This window comes from Carcharodon carcharias, chromosome 14 (assembly GCF_017639515.1).
Source record: "Carcharodon carcharias isolate sCarCar2 chromosome 14, sCarCar2.pri, whole genome shotgun sequence".
Classification (NCBI taxonomy): domain Eukaryota; kingdom Metazoa; phylum Chordata; class Chondrichthyes; order Lamniformes; family Lamnidae; genus Carcharodon; species Carcharodon carcharias.
Genome location: NC_054480.1, coordinates 25,737,093 through 25,756,540, shown reverse-complemented (window position 1 = coordinate 25,756,540; position 19,448 = coordinate 25,737,093). Strand labels below are relative to the sequence as shown.

General features: G+C 38.8%; 1 protein-coding gene across 2 annotated transcripts in view; it reads left to right on the top strand.

Moving 5' to 3' along the window:
• The window catches only part of rpn2 (ribophorin II), a 59,319-nt gene that overhangs the window by 24,606 nt on the left and 15,265 nt on the right, over positions 1 to 19,448 (top strand). For both annotated transcript variants that reach the window (XM_041204429.1, XM_041204427.1), the window contains exons 10-15: positions 1,343 to 1,434; positions 1,581 to 1,695; positions 3,829 to 4,023; positions 5,674 to 5,760; positions 7,989 to 8,084; positions 18,316 to 18,391. In XM_041204429.1, coding sequence (XP_041060363.1) covers positions 1,343 to 1,434; positions 1,581 to 1,695; positions 3,829 to 4,023; positions 5,674 to 5,760; positions 7,989 to 8,084; positions 18,316 to 18,391 — 661 coding nt within the window. The remainder of the gene's footprint in view (positions 1 to 1,342; positions 1,435 to 1,580; positions 1,696 to 3,828; positions 4,024 to 5,673; positions 5,761 to 7,988; positions 8,085 to 18,315; positions 18,392 to 19,448) is intronic.

The following is a 19,448-nucleotide window of genomic DNA, read 5'->3' as shown; positions in this document are numbered from 1 at the left end:
TAATAGATGTTAATTGACGTTGCCACAACAGATATTTTATCAGAAGATTTAATGTATTTGGTGGCTATGAAGCCCATCAAAGCACAGTAAAGTGTTTCTGAATTGAATACTAATGGCACTGGATAAAATCAGGTTGGTCAGTTTGGAGAGGTGGTGAGAATGAGAAGCTTGTACTTGACCTTTTTGTAACTGCTGTAGAAGTGCAAGAGCATTGTTGAGAGTTTAACTCGGGGATTTTACAGAGAGCTGACAGTTCAAATTCCCTGGTATACCTAGGAAATAGTTGGAGCCTGGGATAACAGCTCCTACTGTAAGGCCCATGTTTTAGTGTGTCATAATGTACTTAAATGACACAACTACCCCCCAGTTCCTGGCAGTTGACTTAGAGGTCACAAAATGATGTTGTGACCAAAGGGGAAAATGGACTACCTAGCAGAGTTATGGAATTTGTTCATTTTCTGTACCATTAGTTTTGCAAGCAGGGTTTTAGGACAGTATATAGTTATCTAGTTTGTAATTTATGGTTCCTTTACTGAATTTCCTAATCTTGTCTTTACTGATTAGTTGAAACTGTGTCCAACAAGATATATTTCTATTTTTCGGCTGATATGTGAGATTGTGAACTGGGTGACTTGATAAAGTATGGGAAAATGATTAGGTTCCATTCTGTGCAACCACCAGAAATCTTGTCAGTGCAAGAAAAGTAAAATAATTAAAATGGTGCCAAACAGATTCTGTATACTGTGTTACCAAGTACTGTAGCATCAGCATCTCTATTCCTGGAAAGATGCGATGTGGCGGTCCGGCTGCTCTACAATATTATTTCACGTTTTTATGTAACCTTGCTCCTCCAGAACATTTCTGTCCAATTTTTTTCATCCAATAATGAGCACTTAATCATATTTTGACCTGTAATCTGTAGTCTTACTCTTTATAAAAGACTCATTTTAAAAATGAGTAAGCTTAGAATAACCTTCTGTCACGTGCAAAGGAGTGACATGCCTTCTAACTTTTTAAGGATTAGTCTTTTCACCAAACTTGACAAGTGATTCATCTGATGAGTCGAAACCCAAATAGATGAGGAGGGTTTATGACCTCAGTTTGTTTCTTTTTACATTTTGTTTTTAAATTTGTTAAAACTGATACACTGGCTTGCCTCTTGTGGGTAGCAATTTACAAATTCTTACAAGAGTGTAGGCTTTAAACTTTTTAAAAACACAACTCTATTTTGTATTGATACGTCATTAAAACTATACATTAATGTTGCTTTTCCAATTTGTTGAGACCGTTACTTACCAATAGTGCTTTATAAGCATCTAACTCATCTAACTTTCTAATCTAGCTCAAAGTCAAGGTTGCCACTGAAGTTGATATCACTAATGTTGACCTTTCAGTGGTTGACAGGGATCAAAGCATTGCACCAAAGACCACTAGGTAAAGCAAACTATTATTATATTTGTTGAAACATTTGTAATATCTTAGCTGTTGTTTCTGGAATTAATATAATGCTTCTGAATTTTTAAAGTGCATATTTAAGAATAGTGTTTCTTAAATTTAGTTTTCAATATTAATTTCATTAGGGTGGTTTATCCATCAAAAGCCAAGGGACTTATTGCTGCTGACAGTCACCAGAGCTTCGCTTTATCTTTCCAGTTGGCTGATGTGAATACTGGAGCTGAGCTTACTCCACACCAAGTATGTACCGTACAGTTTAATGCTAGCTGTGTCTTTTGTGTCTATTTTAAAAAAGGATGTATTGTTAGGGGGTAATAATTTTTTGATTCTATCCTAGATGTCACAAAACTATAATTTTCATAATATTTTTATGGCTTATTGTAGTTTTATGGGTATGAGTATAGATGGCTCTGTCTGTGTGATTTAATTAAATTGGAGTCAGGCTGCAAGCTTGAAATTATCAAGAGAAGTTAGGTGTAGAAGGGTACTTGAAATGCTAATGAGTAAACATGGATGAGGTCTTTAGAATATATGGTTTGAAGGAAATTTGCATTTTTAGATAAGTGAAGGAGCTGTTTAGATTTCAAAGGGATGGTAGGTTGTTTACAACTGGCAAGATAAGTAAGGCTAAGCAGTTAGTTTATTTTTCCCAAAAAGAAAGAGGTCTTATTGGCAACATGAAAGATTTTTATATTATGAGAAAAATAAAGACATATGGAACAACTGAATTTACCAATTAAAGAGAGAGAAGCATATATAAACGGAATGAAGGACCACATTGGGGGGCGGGGGCATGTAGGATCTAACAGGAGTGTGTGAAACAGCCTTGAAGAAGCCTCCAACCATTTTTGCAACAGTCTGCTGTGCCCAGTAACTAAAGTTGGTGAAACGCCTTTAGAATTACGCTGTTGAGTGGGTGCTGTGGTAACTTGCTGGCTTTCTTTTTAAATTTAAAATCTATTTTGAACTGTTGCCTTAAAGGGGGTGTGTAGTTGAGAGTTAGGTTAATTAAGAATTTTAGGATCTGTTATATTATTGAGTAGGTGTATTCTTATGTATGTGCTTGAAATCTTTTTTGTTAATAAATATTTTAATTTTTAAAATCTGTAAAGGTCTTAATGGACTCATTACTTCCGAATTCAATGCGCACATCTTCTCATAAATACAAATTGCAAAACCGTTGTGATAGCGTGGCCAAGTTTCCCTTGTGGATTTGGTCAGCCTGGCACACATCACCTGCCATGTCATAACAAGCACCATAACAAATAAATGAACATGCAAATGCACCCTCTTGACATCTTCCCCAACCATTTTACCGATCCCCCACCTCTTAACCTGTCGCCAGTGGGCCGAGAATATTCAGCCCAGTACTTCCAAAGGAAGGGAATGGTTTTGCCAGGCAAGGTAACATGTTTAGGAAGCATTGTTGCTGATGGTCTGATGGAAAGTCATCAACCTGAAACATTAGCTCTGTTTTTCTCTCTACAATTGCTGCTACCTGATCAGCTGAATATTTCTAGCATTTTCTGTTTTTATTTCAGATTTCCATTCGGAGAATTTTGTTGCTGTTATACTGTTAACTGAGTGTAGCAGCAATCTTTACAACTTGATAAAGAATCTTACCGTTTCTGAAGCTGTCCATTAGTGAATAAAGGATTTAATCATTACTGACCTCAGTTTCTGAACAACCTTTTTTGTTTAAAGAATTACTGAGGTATTCAGTACTGAAGCAGCCATGTTTTGTTGCCAGATTTAAGGTTGAAACTAGAATTTCGCATAAACTCATGGGGAGATTCATCTATTCCCTTCACCAGTGGTTATGTGTCTTGGCAAAAACATAATTAGGAGCAGAATTGGGTCATGTGGCCGCTTTAGCCTGCTCCGCCATCTAACAAGATCGTGATCAAACATCTACATCAATTGCACTTTCCTGCTCTACCTCCCCCCACCCCGCCCCCCACCAACCCCAGGAATTGTCATGGCAGTCCTCACAATTGTCACTTGCCAAATTGTATTTGCACTGTAATTTAAAGGAATGATTTTGACAAGTAACAAATGCCGCTTTTTGGTATTGAAAGGAAACTGAATGATGGGAGGGATCAAAGGCGTTGCAGACAAAGCAAATTTCAGGAATTGGAGTGAGATACACACTGATGGTTAAAAATTGATAACCCAAACTTTCCTGACATATCAAGGCTTCCAAGCTGCAGGGTTCTTAACTTATGGCATTATAAGCACAGTCTGTGGTAATCGATTGTGCAAAATGCCACATTTTCTATGCAGTGATTGATTATTGTGTCTCAAGTAAAACGTTGACCTCCTCAATATCTTACTCATACATTGTTAAATGCCAGGGTATATTGTATGTTTTAGACTTTTGTACGCCTCTACAATCAGAAGACTGATCAAGAAGTGATATTTGTGGCTGAACCTGACAGCAAAAAAGTATACAAGTTTGACCTGGATGTGGCAGAGAGAAAATCTGAATTTAATTCAGTGTCTGGAACCTATTCCCTGTTTTTGATAATTGGAGATGCAACACTTGAAAATCCAATTTTGTGGCACCTGGTAAGTCTGTGTTCTCCGATTGAAAATTATTTACTATTCCACCATGTGTGTAAGGGCAGTTCTAATGGAGATGACTCCAATGCTGTTTTGTTTAATGACTACACTAATTTGTTGACTGTTGTTGGAATGATTCGATGCCTTTCAAAAACTGGCAGAAAAGTTCAGCGATTCCTGGATACTTTTTTTTCCTAATGCTGCTAAGTAATGGCTCATTGTAATATAGTAAATGTATGCACCTTGCATCATCAGATTACTTTACTATGTACTGACATTGGGGGAAAAAAAAAGAGTTTTGTATCCAGTTGTAAAACAGTTAAGTGTGGCTTTCCAAAACTACCAATCCTTGTTGATCCAGATGAACATATTTTAATTTTATTCTCAGGTGAAGTGAAAAGTAAAATATGGCCATTAACATTTTTGGGCATACCTTTGATCTCATGCTTAATGCCTAGCGTAATCATCCATTAGAACTTAGATAATACTACATTACGTATATTAATCACTAAATTGACATTCATATTTTGAGCTTTCTTTTCTACTGAATGACTCTCACAAGTTCACATGTTCTATATTCGATGTTAATTGGTTATCAGTGCAAGGACTAAAGATCACAATGCAAAAGAAGAAAATGTTCCATGATTCAGGACAGTCAGAACTCCACCTGATTGGACCGTGAGTTAAAGCTGAGTTGGAGGAAAAACTGCACATCGATTCAAGATAATAAGGCTTATGCACCTGTTTTTTTTTAGGGCAGGAATTCTGAATCAATTTTGTAATTAGCCCTATATTAAGTGGACTATATCATCGAGTTAGTAGGAATTGTAAGGGTTTGTCCCCAGATAAAATTATCCAAAATGATAAAATTTCTCATGTTGCAGTCCAAATTAGAGATCTCCATGAGACCCTGTAACATCATCTATTTTGGTTATTGAATGCTGCTCTTATAATGAGATGACAAGCCCAATGGAATCCTTTGTAATGCATTGGATTATCATTGCTCCTACTTCAATGTACCTTATGGGTTGTTGAACTCTGTATTCTAATATTCTGAAGAAACTAAAAAGAAAAGAACAGCTATGGTGTAAAGAAGCCAACCATTTTTCCAGTACATCTACTATGCTGTTCGGCTACTGAAAGAATGGTTCCGTAGAGTTCTGTGAAGAAACTTTTGTAACCATTAAATCCAAGTGTAAGGGCACTGTATTTATTACTCATACTTATAAGCTCAAGTTTATTTTGTGATGTTGTGTGCAAAACTGCAAAAATAATTGATTGGAGACCAGAGGTAAAGTAACTATCTAAGATTGTGAAATCTGTCACACAAAAATCATTGGAGAAGCACAGTTTCTCTCCAATGCATCAGAAATATTTGCTTGCAGCAATTATTACCGTGAAAGTTGCTGCTGTCAAACATCATATAGTTAGTTCTAATTCTTTTGATATCAAGCCTGTAAGTACTGGGTTCTTTTTGTAGTTTTCACTGCACTAACTAGATTTCTAGCTTGCATCTCTAACCCTCCTTTAAGACACTCCTTAAAACTTAGCTCTTTAATCATCTGACCAAGGGCTTTCAATGTTCGAGGTTTTTTTTCAGTGCAAGCAGTAAATCTAGACTTTAAGAAGAATCTGCCTTTTTAATTCTCTTCATAGGCTGATGTTGCAATTAAATTTCCTGATGAAGAGACTCCAACCCCAGTCCAGTCTCAGAACATCTTTGCCCCCAAGCCAGAAATTCAGGTAGGTGCTTGTATAAGATTGCTAAGAATAAATGTTATTCTAATAAAATGTCTAGCTAATAACAATATTATACTCTCCATTAGAATAGCAAGAAGTTTCGCAGTACACACAACAGTTCATGTTCTCCATATTGCATGCCATGCTGTTAAAATTCTTAATGAATCGTATTATTTACATGACTCATACCACGTGTGATCATCTCCTAGGTTACTTTGCAAATCACGGAGATGATATCACATTTGGGGAGATGGACAAATTTAGTGACAGCACCAAAACCAATTGATGCATCAATTTAACATGCATATTAAAATTAATTTGTATATAACATTTGATACATTTAATTACCCAAAGAGTGGCACAAGTCAGATACATAATCAAAACTATGGAACTGGATCCAGCTTCCATTTGTTGTGGCCAACCCATTTATCAAATATAAACTCTTTCCTACATGTTGTTATTATTTGTGCTTCAGTTTGTGTACCAGTGAATTCTAATGCTCCAAAATAATGTCATATTAACATAGCATATGATTCATTAACCTAGGTTTAAGAAGAAGTTTAATTTAAAACACTGGTCATAATGTCAGTGTTTGTAAACTTCTCTCTTATTCATATATGCTAAGCCAAGTCAAATACGTATCCAATTCTTTCTTAAAATTGTAGTGTTCTGTTGCCTCAGCTACTCCCTTTTACAAAGCATTCTGTGCTCTAACAGCCATTTGCTTAATGGAGTTTTTAATAACCTCTCCTCACACTCATAGCGGCAACTTTAAATTAATGATCCCTTAACGGTGGCTGTCCAACCTGAAAAAATAGTTTTCCTCTAATTATTTTATCAAAACTCATTTTAAGAGCCTCTAAGACTCTTCTCTTAGCTATAGTTTCATATCCCTGGCATCATTCTATGCTGTTTGCTCTGTGGCTTTATTATCCTTTCAATAATCGGAGTTCAAATGTGCAATTATTTTTTATTCTTTGTCCATATTTACAAAAGCCAAAATGCTGCTGTTCTCATAAATCACTTTATGGAAATTACAGATTTAAATTTCATGATTGTTCTGTTCATTGATATCCATCAGTGCCTTTCTATTTGAGTTTATTTCCACATTTCTTGTTTTTCCTTCCAAAATATATTACTTCACATTTCTGTATATTAAATTATATCTGCCACTCCAGCTAACCCACCATTTTATTTTTACTAGGCACTTTGCAGTTCTCTTAGAATTAAAATTTGAATTTAGCAACTTCAGACCTTAACTACATTGCCCATTTTCTCTTCGGCAGTATATGCCAGAAATGTAGCGTAGGTGTGCTGGTATTTTTGGGCATGGCTGGAGGAAGCCGGTTGATGTTTGGGGTAGGTATCTCTTGTTGGAGCTCTGCTGGCATGGTGACCTGCACCCTTGGTGTTGACCGTACTTACTTCCAGCAGACTTTAGGGCATTGGTGTTTATTCTGCCTTGTTGGTCTCCTATGTCTTCGGTTTCTTTCATTCTGCGTCTTTTTTTTCTGCTAATATTATTACCTTTTAACCATCTCCTGTTCTCCACAACGGTGCTCTTCACAGGTCATTCTGTTACTTTTCCTGTGTGCATTCCTCTGCCAGTGCCTCCTGCACCCATTTTCCTTTCTTCTTTAAATGCTCCCTTTTTAAATTACAAAAGATGATGTAATATCTTCCAATCTAGAGAAAAGCCTTAAAACAGAAGTCACTGGTTTAGGTTTTCCAACAGACACTATCTGACTTGTTGAGTATTTCCAGCTGCATTTTTAGTTTCTTTTATTGTGATTTGTGCAAACTTCCACCAGACCACCTCCATTTCCCTGTCACCCTTTCATAATGTGTTCCGTTCACTGGTGGGCTCATCTCTCACAGGACATTATGCATGTTTGCAAGTAGCTTCTGTCAGTAACCATTTATGTTTGTAAGACAATGAAACTTGTACTTTTTAATGCCTTGTGAGTTACCTTAAAAATATATTTTCAGCCCACTTCTTTATTAATCAGATCTATGAATATTGGAAACTTATCAACTCATTTAATTGATGATGTAGGCATTTTTTGAATAGCGATGCAGTTCAAAGCTTTTAACTTACAGCAGCACCCATTACAGGATATAAATGCATTGATTGCTTTAACTTAGGCCCATCATCTTTTGTAATATGAGCTGGATTGATCTTTTAACTCTGCTAGCTTTTTATAATACAATAAATATTGTTTTCTTTGTAGCACCTCTTTCGGGAACCTGAAAAGAAGCCACCCATTGCGGTCTCCAATACTTTCACTGCCCTTGTTCTAGCACCCCTCTTATTGCTTGTAATTCTGGTAAGTAATGGACTGATCCAAGTTTTTAAGATTGTGTTGCTATGAATGACTGGGATTTTAATTACAGCTATCCGGTTTCAACCTAACTGGGGAAGAATTTTTTCCTAAGTTATTGCTAAAGGTTGCCTACTACACAAGTTAGTTTTATTTTGAACAGATTCCTTATGATGTACCATTTGAAATTCCCCAAATCATAAAGCAACAAACATGTTTTGCTTTAAAGTTAGTTTTTCATTTGTTTTATGTAACCATTGTCATCTTTTTCCCAGTGTTCACCTATTGGCCCAAGAAAGCAGTGACATTCTGAGCTGTTATTTTAATTGTTGGCAGCCAAAAGACCTTTGAAGTTTGAGCTTAGCTGGTGAATGTCCTCTGATTTTGTGATCTTTGAGGGCAGCACACTTGAACCTGATCCTAACCTCAGTAAACGTTTAAATGTGCACATAGGAGCAGACATCACCTGAGATGATCAACAAATGTGGCTGATGTTTTCTTTTTTCTGGTGTTCTCTGCCCCTGGGATCCTGCGGGATGCCCATGGTTACTGAGATCTTCTAACCTGGCATAAACCAGAGTTCAAAGTTAACGTTCTGAGCCGACATTGCTCCATGCACTGAACCATCTGGGAGCTGTCTTCTTTATGTTGAAGTAATTTAGTTTTTATTCTGTAATGTATATTTTAAAATAAGAACATAAGAACTAGGAGCAGGAGTAGGCAATTCAGCCCCTCGAGCCTGCCCCGCCATTCAATATAATGATGGCTGATCTCATTTCAGCCTCAATTCCAATTTCCCGTCCTCTCCTCATAACCTTTCAACCCATTATTCATTAAAAATCTCTCTATCTCCTCCTTAAATTTATTCAGCGTCCCGGCATCCACTGCACTGAGATAGTGAATTCCACAGATTCACGACCCTTTGAGAAAAATAATTCCTCCTCATCTCTGATTTAAATCTACCACCCCTTAGCCTAAAACTATGGCCTCTCGTTCTAGAATGCCCCACAAGGAGAAACATCTGCTCCACGTTTACTTTGTCTATCCCCTTTGGCATCTTATATACCTCAATTATATCTCCTTTCATCCTTCTAACCTCTAGTGAGTATAGGCCTAAAATGCTCAATCTCTCTCATAAGACAAGTCCTGCATCTCTGGAATCAATCTAGTGAACTTCCTCAAGTAAGGGGACTGAAACTGCACAGTGCTCCAGGTGCAGTCTGACCAATGCCTTGTACAGTTGCAACAACACTTTGCTATTTGTATATTCTATTCCTTTAGCAATAAATGCCAAAATTCCATTTGCCTCCTGAAGACAGGTGCACTCTCCAATCCTGCAACAACCACAGAGACGCAGGCTTCCTTTTAACCAGTTTTATTCAAGCATATGTAAAGGAGCTGCAATCATTCCTAAGAATGAAAACCCAGCTCCCAGATTGATTACATTTCATTACTTTTGTACTTTTTTCTTATCATACATTTGAATACATCCAATCGATAACCGACACACTGGCCCCATACTGACTCTATCCTATTGAGTACATACACGTGTGATTTTGCTAACCAATTATTCTAAAGGAGGTATACATAATTATACTATCCAATCAAAATTAAAACACCTACGCAAAGAACTTGGTTCTCACAGCTCAAGACTGTGTTTCATCAAAGCCCCCTCTTTGTCTATTGTATGTCTTCCCATATCTAAGCTAAAACCATCGGCCCCTTCCCTATATGAGAGGGGAGTACACCTAATCTAACTTATGTCCTTTCTTGTGTCTCCAGTCTGACTCAAAGCTGTGCAATGTTCATCTGGTAACCTTCAATTCTTAATATGTTCAGCAGCCATGTCTGCCTGGAGATTTTACGGGTTTTTCAGTAAATTCTTATTATATTCTCTTTTAGTATTTTTAATTTCTCCCTAACACCTTCCTTATTACCTGTTGTACCTGCACACTAGCTTTCAGCGATTCACGCACAAATCCCTCTGCACTGAAGCATTCTGAAGTTTCCCTCCATTTAAATAATAAGTTGCCTTTTTATTCTTCCAACCAAAATGGATAACCTCACACTTATCCATGTTAAACTTCATCTGCCAAATTTTGGCCCATTCACCTAACCTCTCCATATCCATTTGTAAATTTCTTATTTCTTCATTGTAACTTACTTTCCCACCTATTTTGGTATCATCTATAAATTTAGCTTTGGTACCTTCTATCCCTGAATCCAAGTAGATTGTAAATAGTTGGGGCCCAAGGACCGAACCCTGTGGCACCCCACTAGTTACAGCTTGCTATCCAGAAAAAGACCCATATATCCCGACCCTCTGCTTTCTGTTGGTTAGCCAATCCTCTATCCAAGCTAATAAATTACCCCTAACTCCATGTGATCTTATCTTGTGTATTAATCTTTTGTGTGACACCTTATCAAAGGCCTTCTGGAAGTCCAGATATACTACATGCTGCCAGACCTGCTGAGTTTTTCCAGGTAATTCTGTTTTTGTTTTGGATTTCCAGCATCTGCAGTTTTTTGTTTTTACATCTACAGGATTCCCATTATCCACTTTGCTTGTCACATCTTCAAAGAACTCTAGCAAATTAGACAAACACGATTTACTCTTCATAAAACCATGCTGACTCTGATGGATTGCGTTTTGACTTTCCAAATGCCCCATTACTACTTCCTTAATAATGGATTCCAACAATTTCTCAATGACAGATGTTAAACTAACTAGTCTATAGTTTCTTATTTCCTGGCTGCCCCCCTTTTTGCATAAGGGCGTTATATTAGCATTTTACCAATCCACTGGAACCTTTCCAGAATCCAGGGAATTTTGGAATATTATAGCCAATGCATCCACTATCTTTGCTGCCACTTCCTTTAAGACCCTGGGATGTAGGCCATCGGGTCCTGGGGACTTGTCACCCTTTAATCCTAATAGTTTGCTCAGTACTTTTTCTCTAGTGATGGTGATTGTTCTAAGTTCCTCCTTCTCTATACCTTCTGCACTACTTGTTACTATTGGGGTGGTACTAGCATCCTCCATCATGAGAACTGAGGCAAAATATTGATTAAGCGTCTCTGCCATTCTTCCGTTCCCCACTATTAACTCCCCAGTCTCATCCTCCCTCCAAGGGACCAACATTCATTTTATATACTTGTAGAAGCTTTTGCTTTCAGTTTTTACATTTTGCACTAGTTTTCTTTCGTAATTTACCTTTGCTCTTTTTATTATTTTTTTAGTAACCTTTTGTTGATCTTTAAAAGTTTCCCAATCTACTAGCCTGCCACTGACCTTTGCAATTTGGTATGCCTTAGTTTTTGCCTTTGTTATCTTTAACTTCCTTGCTTAGCCATGGATGCTTTTCCCCCTCTTACCATCTTTCTTCCTCTTTGGAATATATTTTACTTGGGAGGAGTTGCATATCTCAAATATCTGCCACTGTTCATCAACTGTTCTACTTTGTAGTCTTCCTGCCCAGTCCACTAGGACCAAATCTGCCCTCATGCCTATGTAGTTACCTTTTTTAAATTCAGAACACTAGTGTGGGACTCAAGTTCCTCGCTCTCAAACTGAACTTGAAATTCTAGCATGCTATGATCACCCTTCCCTAGAGAGTCCTTTACTATGAGATCATTAATTAATCCATCTCATGACACAAAACCAAATCCAGAATAGCCTCCTTCCTGGTTGGTTCCACAACATATTGCTCCAAGAAACAATCTCTAATACACTCTATGAACTCTCCTTTGAGGCTACCCTTGTTAATTTGATTAGCCCAGTCTATATGCATATTAAAATCACCTATGATTATTGCCGTACCTTTCTTACCTGCTCTCATTATTTCCTGGTTTATACTGTGGCCTAATAAACCAGGTTTGGGGACCTATAGATTACTCCCACAAGGGACTTCTTTCCCTTGCTATTTCTTATTTCTACCCAGACCACTCTACCTCTTTCTGTCCAGTGCCGTATCATTCCTCACTATAGCACTGATCTCTTCATTTACTGACAAAGCTTTACCACCTCCTTTTCCTTCCTGCCCACCCTTCCGAAACACTGAGTATCCTTGGATATTCAATTCCCAAACCTGTTCTCCCTGTAACCAAGTCTCAGTAATTGCCACCAAATCATACCTGTTTATCTCTATTTGTGCTGTTAACTCATTAGTTTTATTCTGAATGCTACGCGCATTCAGATACAAAGCCTTTAAGTTTGCACTGTTGTCAATTTTCTGTACTCTTATATGATTCTTTGGTGCAATATGGCGTTCACACAGTCTGTCCCTTCTTTTCGCTTTTTGTTAACAATCAGCCTCGTCACTAACCTGCACTCTTACCCTCTCGTTAAACTTAGATTTTTTTATATTTCCATGCAACTGAACACCGCCCCCCCCCCGACTATTTAGTTTAAAGCCCTATCTACAACCCTAGTTATGCAATTCGCCAGGACACTGACCCCAGCATGATTGAAGTGGAGCCCGTCCGAACGGAATAGCTCCCTCTTTCCCCAGTACTGGTGCTAATGTCCCATGAATTCAAACCCATTTCTCCCACATCAATCTTTGAGCCATGCATTTTACGACAGATAAGATACATCAAAAACTCCCTGTATTTGAAACTTCTTGGCACATGTCAGAGAGAGATTCCCCAGACACTGTTGTGCTTTTACTGTTGGTTTCTGGGTTTGAAGTCAGCCAACACATTGTTTTTACCTGATTGTTTGCAACATCAGTTTATGTCACTCTTGGTGAACACAAAGATGCCATAGCCAGAAAACGACACTATCTTAATAACACATTAAAATTAACCATGGGTACTTTTTGCTGAGGTGTTGTAGAGAGCTTTGGATTTTTTTTTCATTTGTTCATGGGATGTGGGTGTCGCTGGCTAGGCCAGCATTTATTGCTTGCCCTTGTTCAGAGGGCATTTACAGTCAACCACATTGTTGTGGGTCTGGAATCACACGTAGGACAGACCAGGTAAGGACAACAGATTTCCTTCCCTAAAGGACATTAGTGAACCAGATGTGTTTTTATGGCAGTTGGCAATGGTTTCATGGTTAGCATTAGACTTTTAATTCCATATTTTTATTGGATTCATATTTCACCATCTGCCATGGTGGGATTTGAACCCGGGTCCCCGGAGCATTACCCTGGGCCTCTGAAATACTAGAACAAAGAAAAGTACAGCATAGGAACAGGCCCTTCGGCCCTCCAAGCCTGCACCGATCATATTGCCTGTCAACTAAAACATTTTGCACTTCCAGGGTCCGTATCCCTTTATTCCCATCCTATTTATGTATTTGTCAAGCTGCCTCTTAAACGCCACTATCGTACCTGTTTCCACCACCTCCTCTGGCAGCGAATTCCAGACACTCCCTACCCTCTGTGTAAAAAAACTTGCCTCGCACATCTCCTCTATAGTTTTCTCCTCTCACCTTAAATCTATGTCCTCTAGTAATTGACTCTTCCACTGTGGGAAAAAGCTTCTGACTATCTACTCTGTCCATGCCACTCATAATTTTGTAAACTTCTATCAAGTCGCCCCTCAATCTCCGTCGCTCTAGTGAGAACAATCCGAGTTTCTCCAACCTCTCCTCATAGATAATAACCTCCAGACCAGGCAGCATCTTGGTAAACCTCCTCTGCACCCTCTCCAATGCCTCCGTATCCTTTTGGTAATGTGGCGACCAGAATTGCATGCAATATTCCAAGTGTGGCCTAACCAAGGTTCTGTACAGCTGCAACATGACTTCCCAGCTTTTATACTCAACACCCCTGCCAATGAAGGCAAGCATGCCATGTGCCTTCCTGACTACCTTATCCACCTGTGTTACCACTTTCAGTGACCTGTGGACCGGTACACCCAGATCCCTCTGCCCGTCAGTGCACTTAAGGATTCTGCCATTTACTGTATAATTTCTGCCTGTATTAGACCTTCCAAACTGCATTACCTCGCATTTGTCTGGATTAAACTTCATCTGCCATTTCTCCGCCCAAGTCTCCAACCAATCTATATCCCGTTGTAACCTTTGACAATCCTCTTCACTATCTGCTACTCTTCCAACCTTAGTGTCATCTGCAAACTTACTATTTAGCCCAGTTATATTTTCCTCCAAATCATTTATGTATACTACAAACAGCAATGGTCCCAGCACTGATCCCTACGGAACTCCACTAGTCACAGCTCTCCATTCAAAAAAGCACTCTTCCACTGCTACCCTCTGTCTTCAATGACCAAGCCAATTCTATATCCATCTTGCCAGCTCACCTCTGATCCTGTGCGACTTTACCTTCTGTACCAGTCTGCCATGAGGAACCTTGTCAAAGGCCTTACTGAAATCCATGTATATAACATCCACTGCCCTTCCATCGTCGATCATCTTTGTCACTTCCTTGAAAAACTCGATCAAGTTAGTGAGACATGACCCCTCCTTCACAAAACCATGCTGCCTCTCACTAATACGCCCATTTGCTTCCAAATGGTAGTAAATCCTGTCACGAAGAATCTTCTCCAATAATTTCCCTACCACTGACGTAAGGCTCACCAGCTTGTAATTTCCTGGATTATCCCTGCTACCCATCTTATACAATGGAACAAGATTGGCCATTCTCCAGACCTCTGGGACCTCACCCGTCGCCAGTGAGGATACAAAGATTTCTGTCAAGGCCCCAACAATCTCCTCCCTTGCCTTCCTCAGTACTCTGGGGTAGATCCCATCTGGCCCTGGGGACTTATCCACCTTAATATTCTTCAAAGTCTAATGACAGTCCCAGCATGCCATTGCCTTCCCCTTGCATAGTTCAATATTGAAGCAAAGGATTCTTAACATTATCACTTAATTTATTTTTTGCATTGCAGTAACTGCCTAGAAAAAATGCTCCTGTCTTTAGGAGCATGGAAAAGATTTTTGTTACTGTAGCCCTTTGGGAAGTGCCTTCAAAATGTGCAAGACCAGCAGGCACTTGATCTTAACTATTTGAGCATCTGGTACTGGACATTTTAGGCTGAGATGTTATTGGCTGCACATCCAGGATCAGAAAGATAATGATCTCTCCTACTTCCTTTGGTACTGGTATTGATGGGCCTATGGGTGTTAGCAGTGGATCATCTTCTGTTATCATTGTTTTGTTCTTAGATGTAGTAGTCATGGTCCTGGGCTTACAGATAATGCTGGAGGCGATGCTGTTAGCAAACTCTATCCTTGATTGAACATCATGCTAACTATTTACAAGGTAGACACAGCAGAAGACTCTACGTAGAACTACCTCTCTCCATCCTCTGTTATGTGTTCTTACATCACTGATGATGTAGACTATAAAATTACATATTTATCATTAACCCTTTATACTACATCTCCCTTGTGATGCAGACCCAGAAAGGTAGGTATTGCCATACCTTATTCATAAATCAACTGCTACTCTTGCTATTGTATTCACCAAATTCATTGAAAATAATATCAGAAAAAGGAATTCACAGCAAAAGGAAGGTAGTCTTCGGGAGTGGAGTATCCAAATATTTGAAATTTAGTTTGGTTGTATTTTGAAGTTAATTATTAAACTCAGTGGAGAAGGTAAATAGTCCACAATGTCCTCTGTTTAAATTGGATTGTTTGATTAAAGCTTCATAAGGAATTGAGCTGATGTCCCAAAACCCATTTGCTCAATAACTGAGACTTTGTAAATTGCTTTCTTTATCTCAATGTCCTCTAGAGTAATGTACATGCAGTTTTTAATATCGTAATGTACTGAATTTTGCAGTGTCAAAATAATGACATATTATTTGGATTATCCACATCTTTTTGAATTAAGAGATTTGGCAAGTTGAATAGAATGCTTCATTAGTTTTAGATTCTACTTTTAATCCTGTGAATCTGTTAAAATCGAACAACACTTTATACAGAGGAAATGCAGATTGTTGAATTTTAATAGTACGTGGATTTATGGGGTAGAAATTTGTCTTGGGTGGTGATTCAAAACAGTGACTGCATTGGAATTGAACATAAGGCACTGTGTCTAATGGATGGCTGATCTGATACCACCTGTTTTGCACCAGCACCCGAGACAAATTTCTTTCTACCCTTATATGTAAAACATGTCTGTTGTGTGGGATTTTGGCAGGGGATATGGTAAGTATGACATGCTTATTGTAAATTGAGAAAAATAATCGAGAAGCCCTAATCCAAGTCTGATTCTGTGCATTCGCTAGTCTGTTGGTTTCTAAGGCTTATTTTATCCTGCCTTAAAATGGTACACTTTGGGCTAGTGATATTTCTGACCGCTGTTTGGAGACATTTTTGGGAATACTCCTTCCAGAAAAGCTAATGATGCATTCAAAGTTATGCTAATAATTCATGCATTTTTTTTTTCCTGCAGGAATCTTAACCTATCTCAAATTGTCTCAATTTTTTTTGACAGCTGTAAGTGCTGAGACTGCACCTGAATGTGTAAGATGAATAGTTGACTATGTGTTAAATCACTTTAACTGAGCACAGTTCAAGTAAATGGCATGTTTAATATCAGTTACAAATATAAAGGCTACTTTGGGTAAGAGACTGTTGCCATTGTATTGGGGGTGTACTAAGCACTATTTTTAAGAATCCATGTAAATAAACACTTTGAGATTTTCAACTAGCAGCGTAGGAATTGTTAATAAGATACTTTATGACCTTCACAAATGTTTAGCTTCCGTGGAGCTCTATCTGTTGGAAAAAAGATGTTTCATACGTCTCTGCAATGCATTATTGACATTGAACTGAAATATTAGCATTATCTTTGTTTATGAAACTAATAATCTGAGTTAGAAATAAGTAATTTCTGCATGAGAAGACCTCTAGCAAAGACTGGCACTGAAATTAAATCTGTGCAATAATTCATTAAATCTTTGATTGTTGGCATTTAATTTGAGTACATACAAACCATAGATTTAAGGTCCCTTCAAGGTGCCCATGAGATGCTATGCTGCTAACACTGCACTAAAAAATTGTAATATTGAATTATTAGTAATTATATACATTGAGTTGCCCAGCAATGGCAATTACAGAGCCAAAATTTATGATGAGACCAATAGGGTCTTCAGGGCTTCACTTTTGGGATCATTAGTTTTCTGGACCTCAGTAGCACTGTGTTTTAAAGTCGATTGGGATGCATGAAGAGAAGGGGCCAATTTAGGTATATCTAGTGACATGCTGTGGTGAACCATAGGGCAGGATCTTCTGGTCGGTGAGCGGGCACAGGACTAGCTCACTGATGCGGGATGACGTCAGGTGGAGTTCCCGATGTCACCCCACGTCATTTCCATTTTCAGGTCGGCGGGCGTGTAGCCAAGTCAGCTGTGTGCCCACCAACCTGTCAACGGCTTATTGAGGCCATTGAAAAACTAATTAAGGTCATTGATGGATCTACCCAACCAATCTTAAGGTTGGCGGGCAGGCCGGGAGCCCTGGTGGGCTTTGGGAAAAAGCATGAAATCTCATCCATGGGCGGGATGAGGTTTTATGAGGGTATTTAAAGTTTTATCAAATCTTTAAATAAAAGTTATGGATATGTCCCAACTCATGTGACAGTGTCACATGAGGGGGCATGTCAGGGAAAGTTTTTTATCATTTGTATTAAAAATTTAAATTCCGAGCCGATCTCCCTGAGGCAGCACTTAGCCTCAGGGAGATCTGTGCACGAAAGAACGCACTCCCGGCTGAGGGAATCTCCCCTCCGCCGCTCTCTCCCCCACCCCCCCCCCCCACCTGCACAGGGAGCACATAGCACTTTCGAGCAGATGTCACACTGTATGAGGCCTTAATTGGCCTGCCCATGTAAACTGGCAATGCACCCCAAATTGGGGGTGCTAATTAGTGGCGCGCGCGCGCGCCCACTCCCACACTAACCTCCCCCCCGCAACAGGGAGGAAATTTTTCCCATTGTCTACCTATTCCCAAGGGAATCAGGGAGAAATCTCTCAGGATTTTCCCTTTTTTTTATTTCCTTGGGAATTAATATTATTGACAAAGGTGCTTAAAGGTGCATCTAATGAATGAACCTAATGAACTTTCTTTACCTTCCTTTTAATTTGTTCCAATGTAAAGCTTAAGAAGCTAGAAGGATATGAAAACATATTTTAAAGAAGTTGTAAAGTTAAATTCTAAATTGAGATGCGTTTTGAAATGTACTTGTGTTTTTGAAAGTTGTGTATTACCTTTGGACCTTGTATGTTTTTATTGAAAAAAAAATGTTTCTTGCAGTGGATCAAACTTGGTGTCAACATCTCCAATTTCACCTTCTCTCCGAGCACTATCATCTTCCATTTGGGCCATGCTGGTGAGTTGTTTTTTTTTTACTTCATAGGAAAGTAAAATATTGCTCAAGTTATCAGTTAAATTCAGCACATGGGCACACATTTAATTGAAAACCCTTTGCCCTACTTGTTGTTCTCATGCATAATCCCATCATTAGTGCTTTCAATGTTGAAAGTGTCACACTTGCCTGTCATGGTGTTATTAGGGCACAGTAGGAGGCCATTCAACCCATCAGGTCCATGCTAGCTCTCTAGAGCAATCCAGTCAGTCCCATTTTCCTGCTTGATCCCAGTGGCCCTGCAATTTTATTTTCTTCAAGTGCCCATTGAATTTCTTGTTTAAATCATTGATTGTCCCTACCTCCACCACCATCGTAAATAGCAGTTTCCGAGTCGTTACCACTTGCTACGTAAAGGAGTTCTTCCTCCCATCCCCCCCTGCCCACCCCTGCATCCTTTGCCCAAAACCTTAAATTTGAGTTCACCAGTCTTTTTATGATCAACTAATAAGGAAGGCAAATGGAATTTTGGCGTTTATTGCTAAAGGAATAGAATATAAAAATAGGAAAGTATTGTTGCAACTGTACACGGCATTGGTGAGACCACACCTGGAGTACTTTGCACAGTTTTGGTCCTGTTATTTGAGGAAGGATGTAGTTGCATTGGAGGTGGTTCAGAGGAGGTCCACTAGATTGATTCCAGAGACATGGGGCTTGTCTTATGAGGAGAGATTGAGCAGTTTAGGCTATACTCACTAGAGTTTAGAAGGATGAGAGAAGATCTAATTGAGGTATATGAGATGCTAAAGGGGATAGATAAAGTAGATGTGGAGCAGATGTTTCCCCTTGTGGGGCATTCTAGAACGAGAGGCCATAGTTTTAGGCTTAGGGGTGGTAGTTTTAAATCAGAGATGAGGAGGAATTACTTTTCTCAAAGGGTCGCGAATCTGTGGAATTCACTACCTCAGAGTGCAGTGGATGCCGGGATGCTGAATAATTTTGAGGAGATAGATTTTTAATTAGTAATGGGTTGAAAGGTTATGGAGCGAGAGCAGGAAATTGGAGTTAAGGCTGAAGTGAG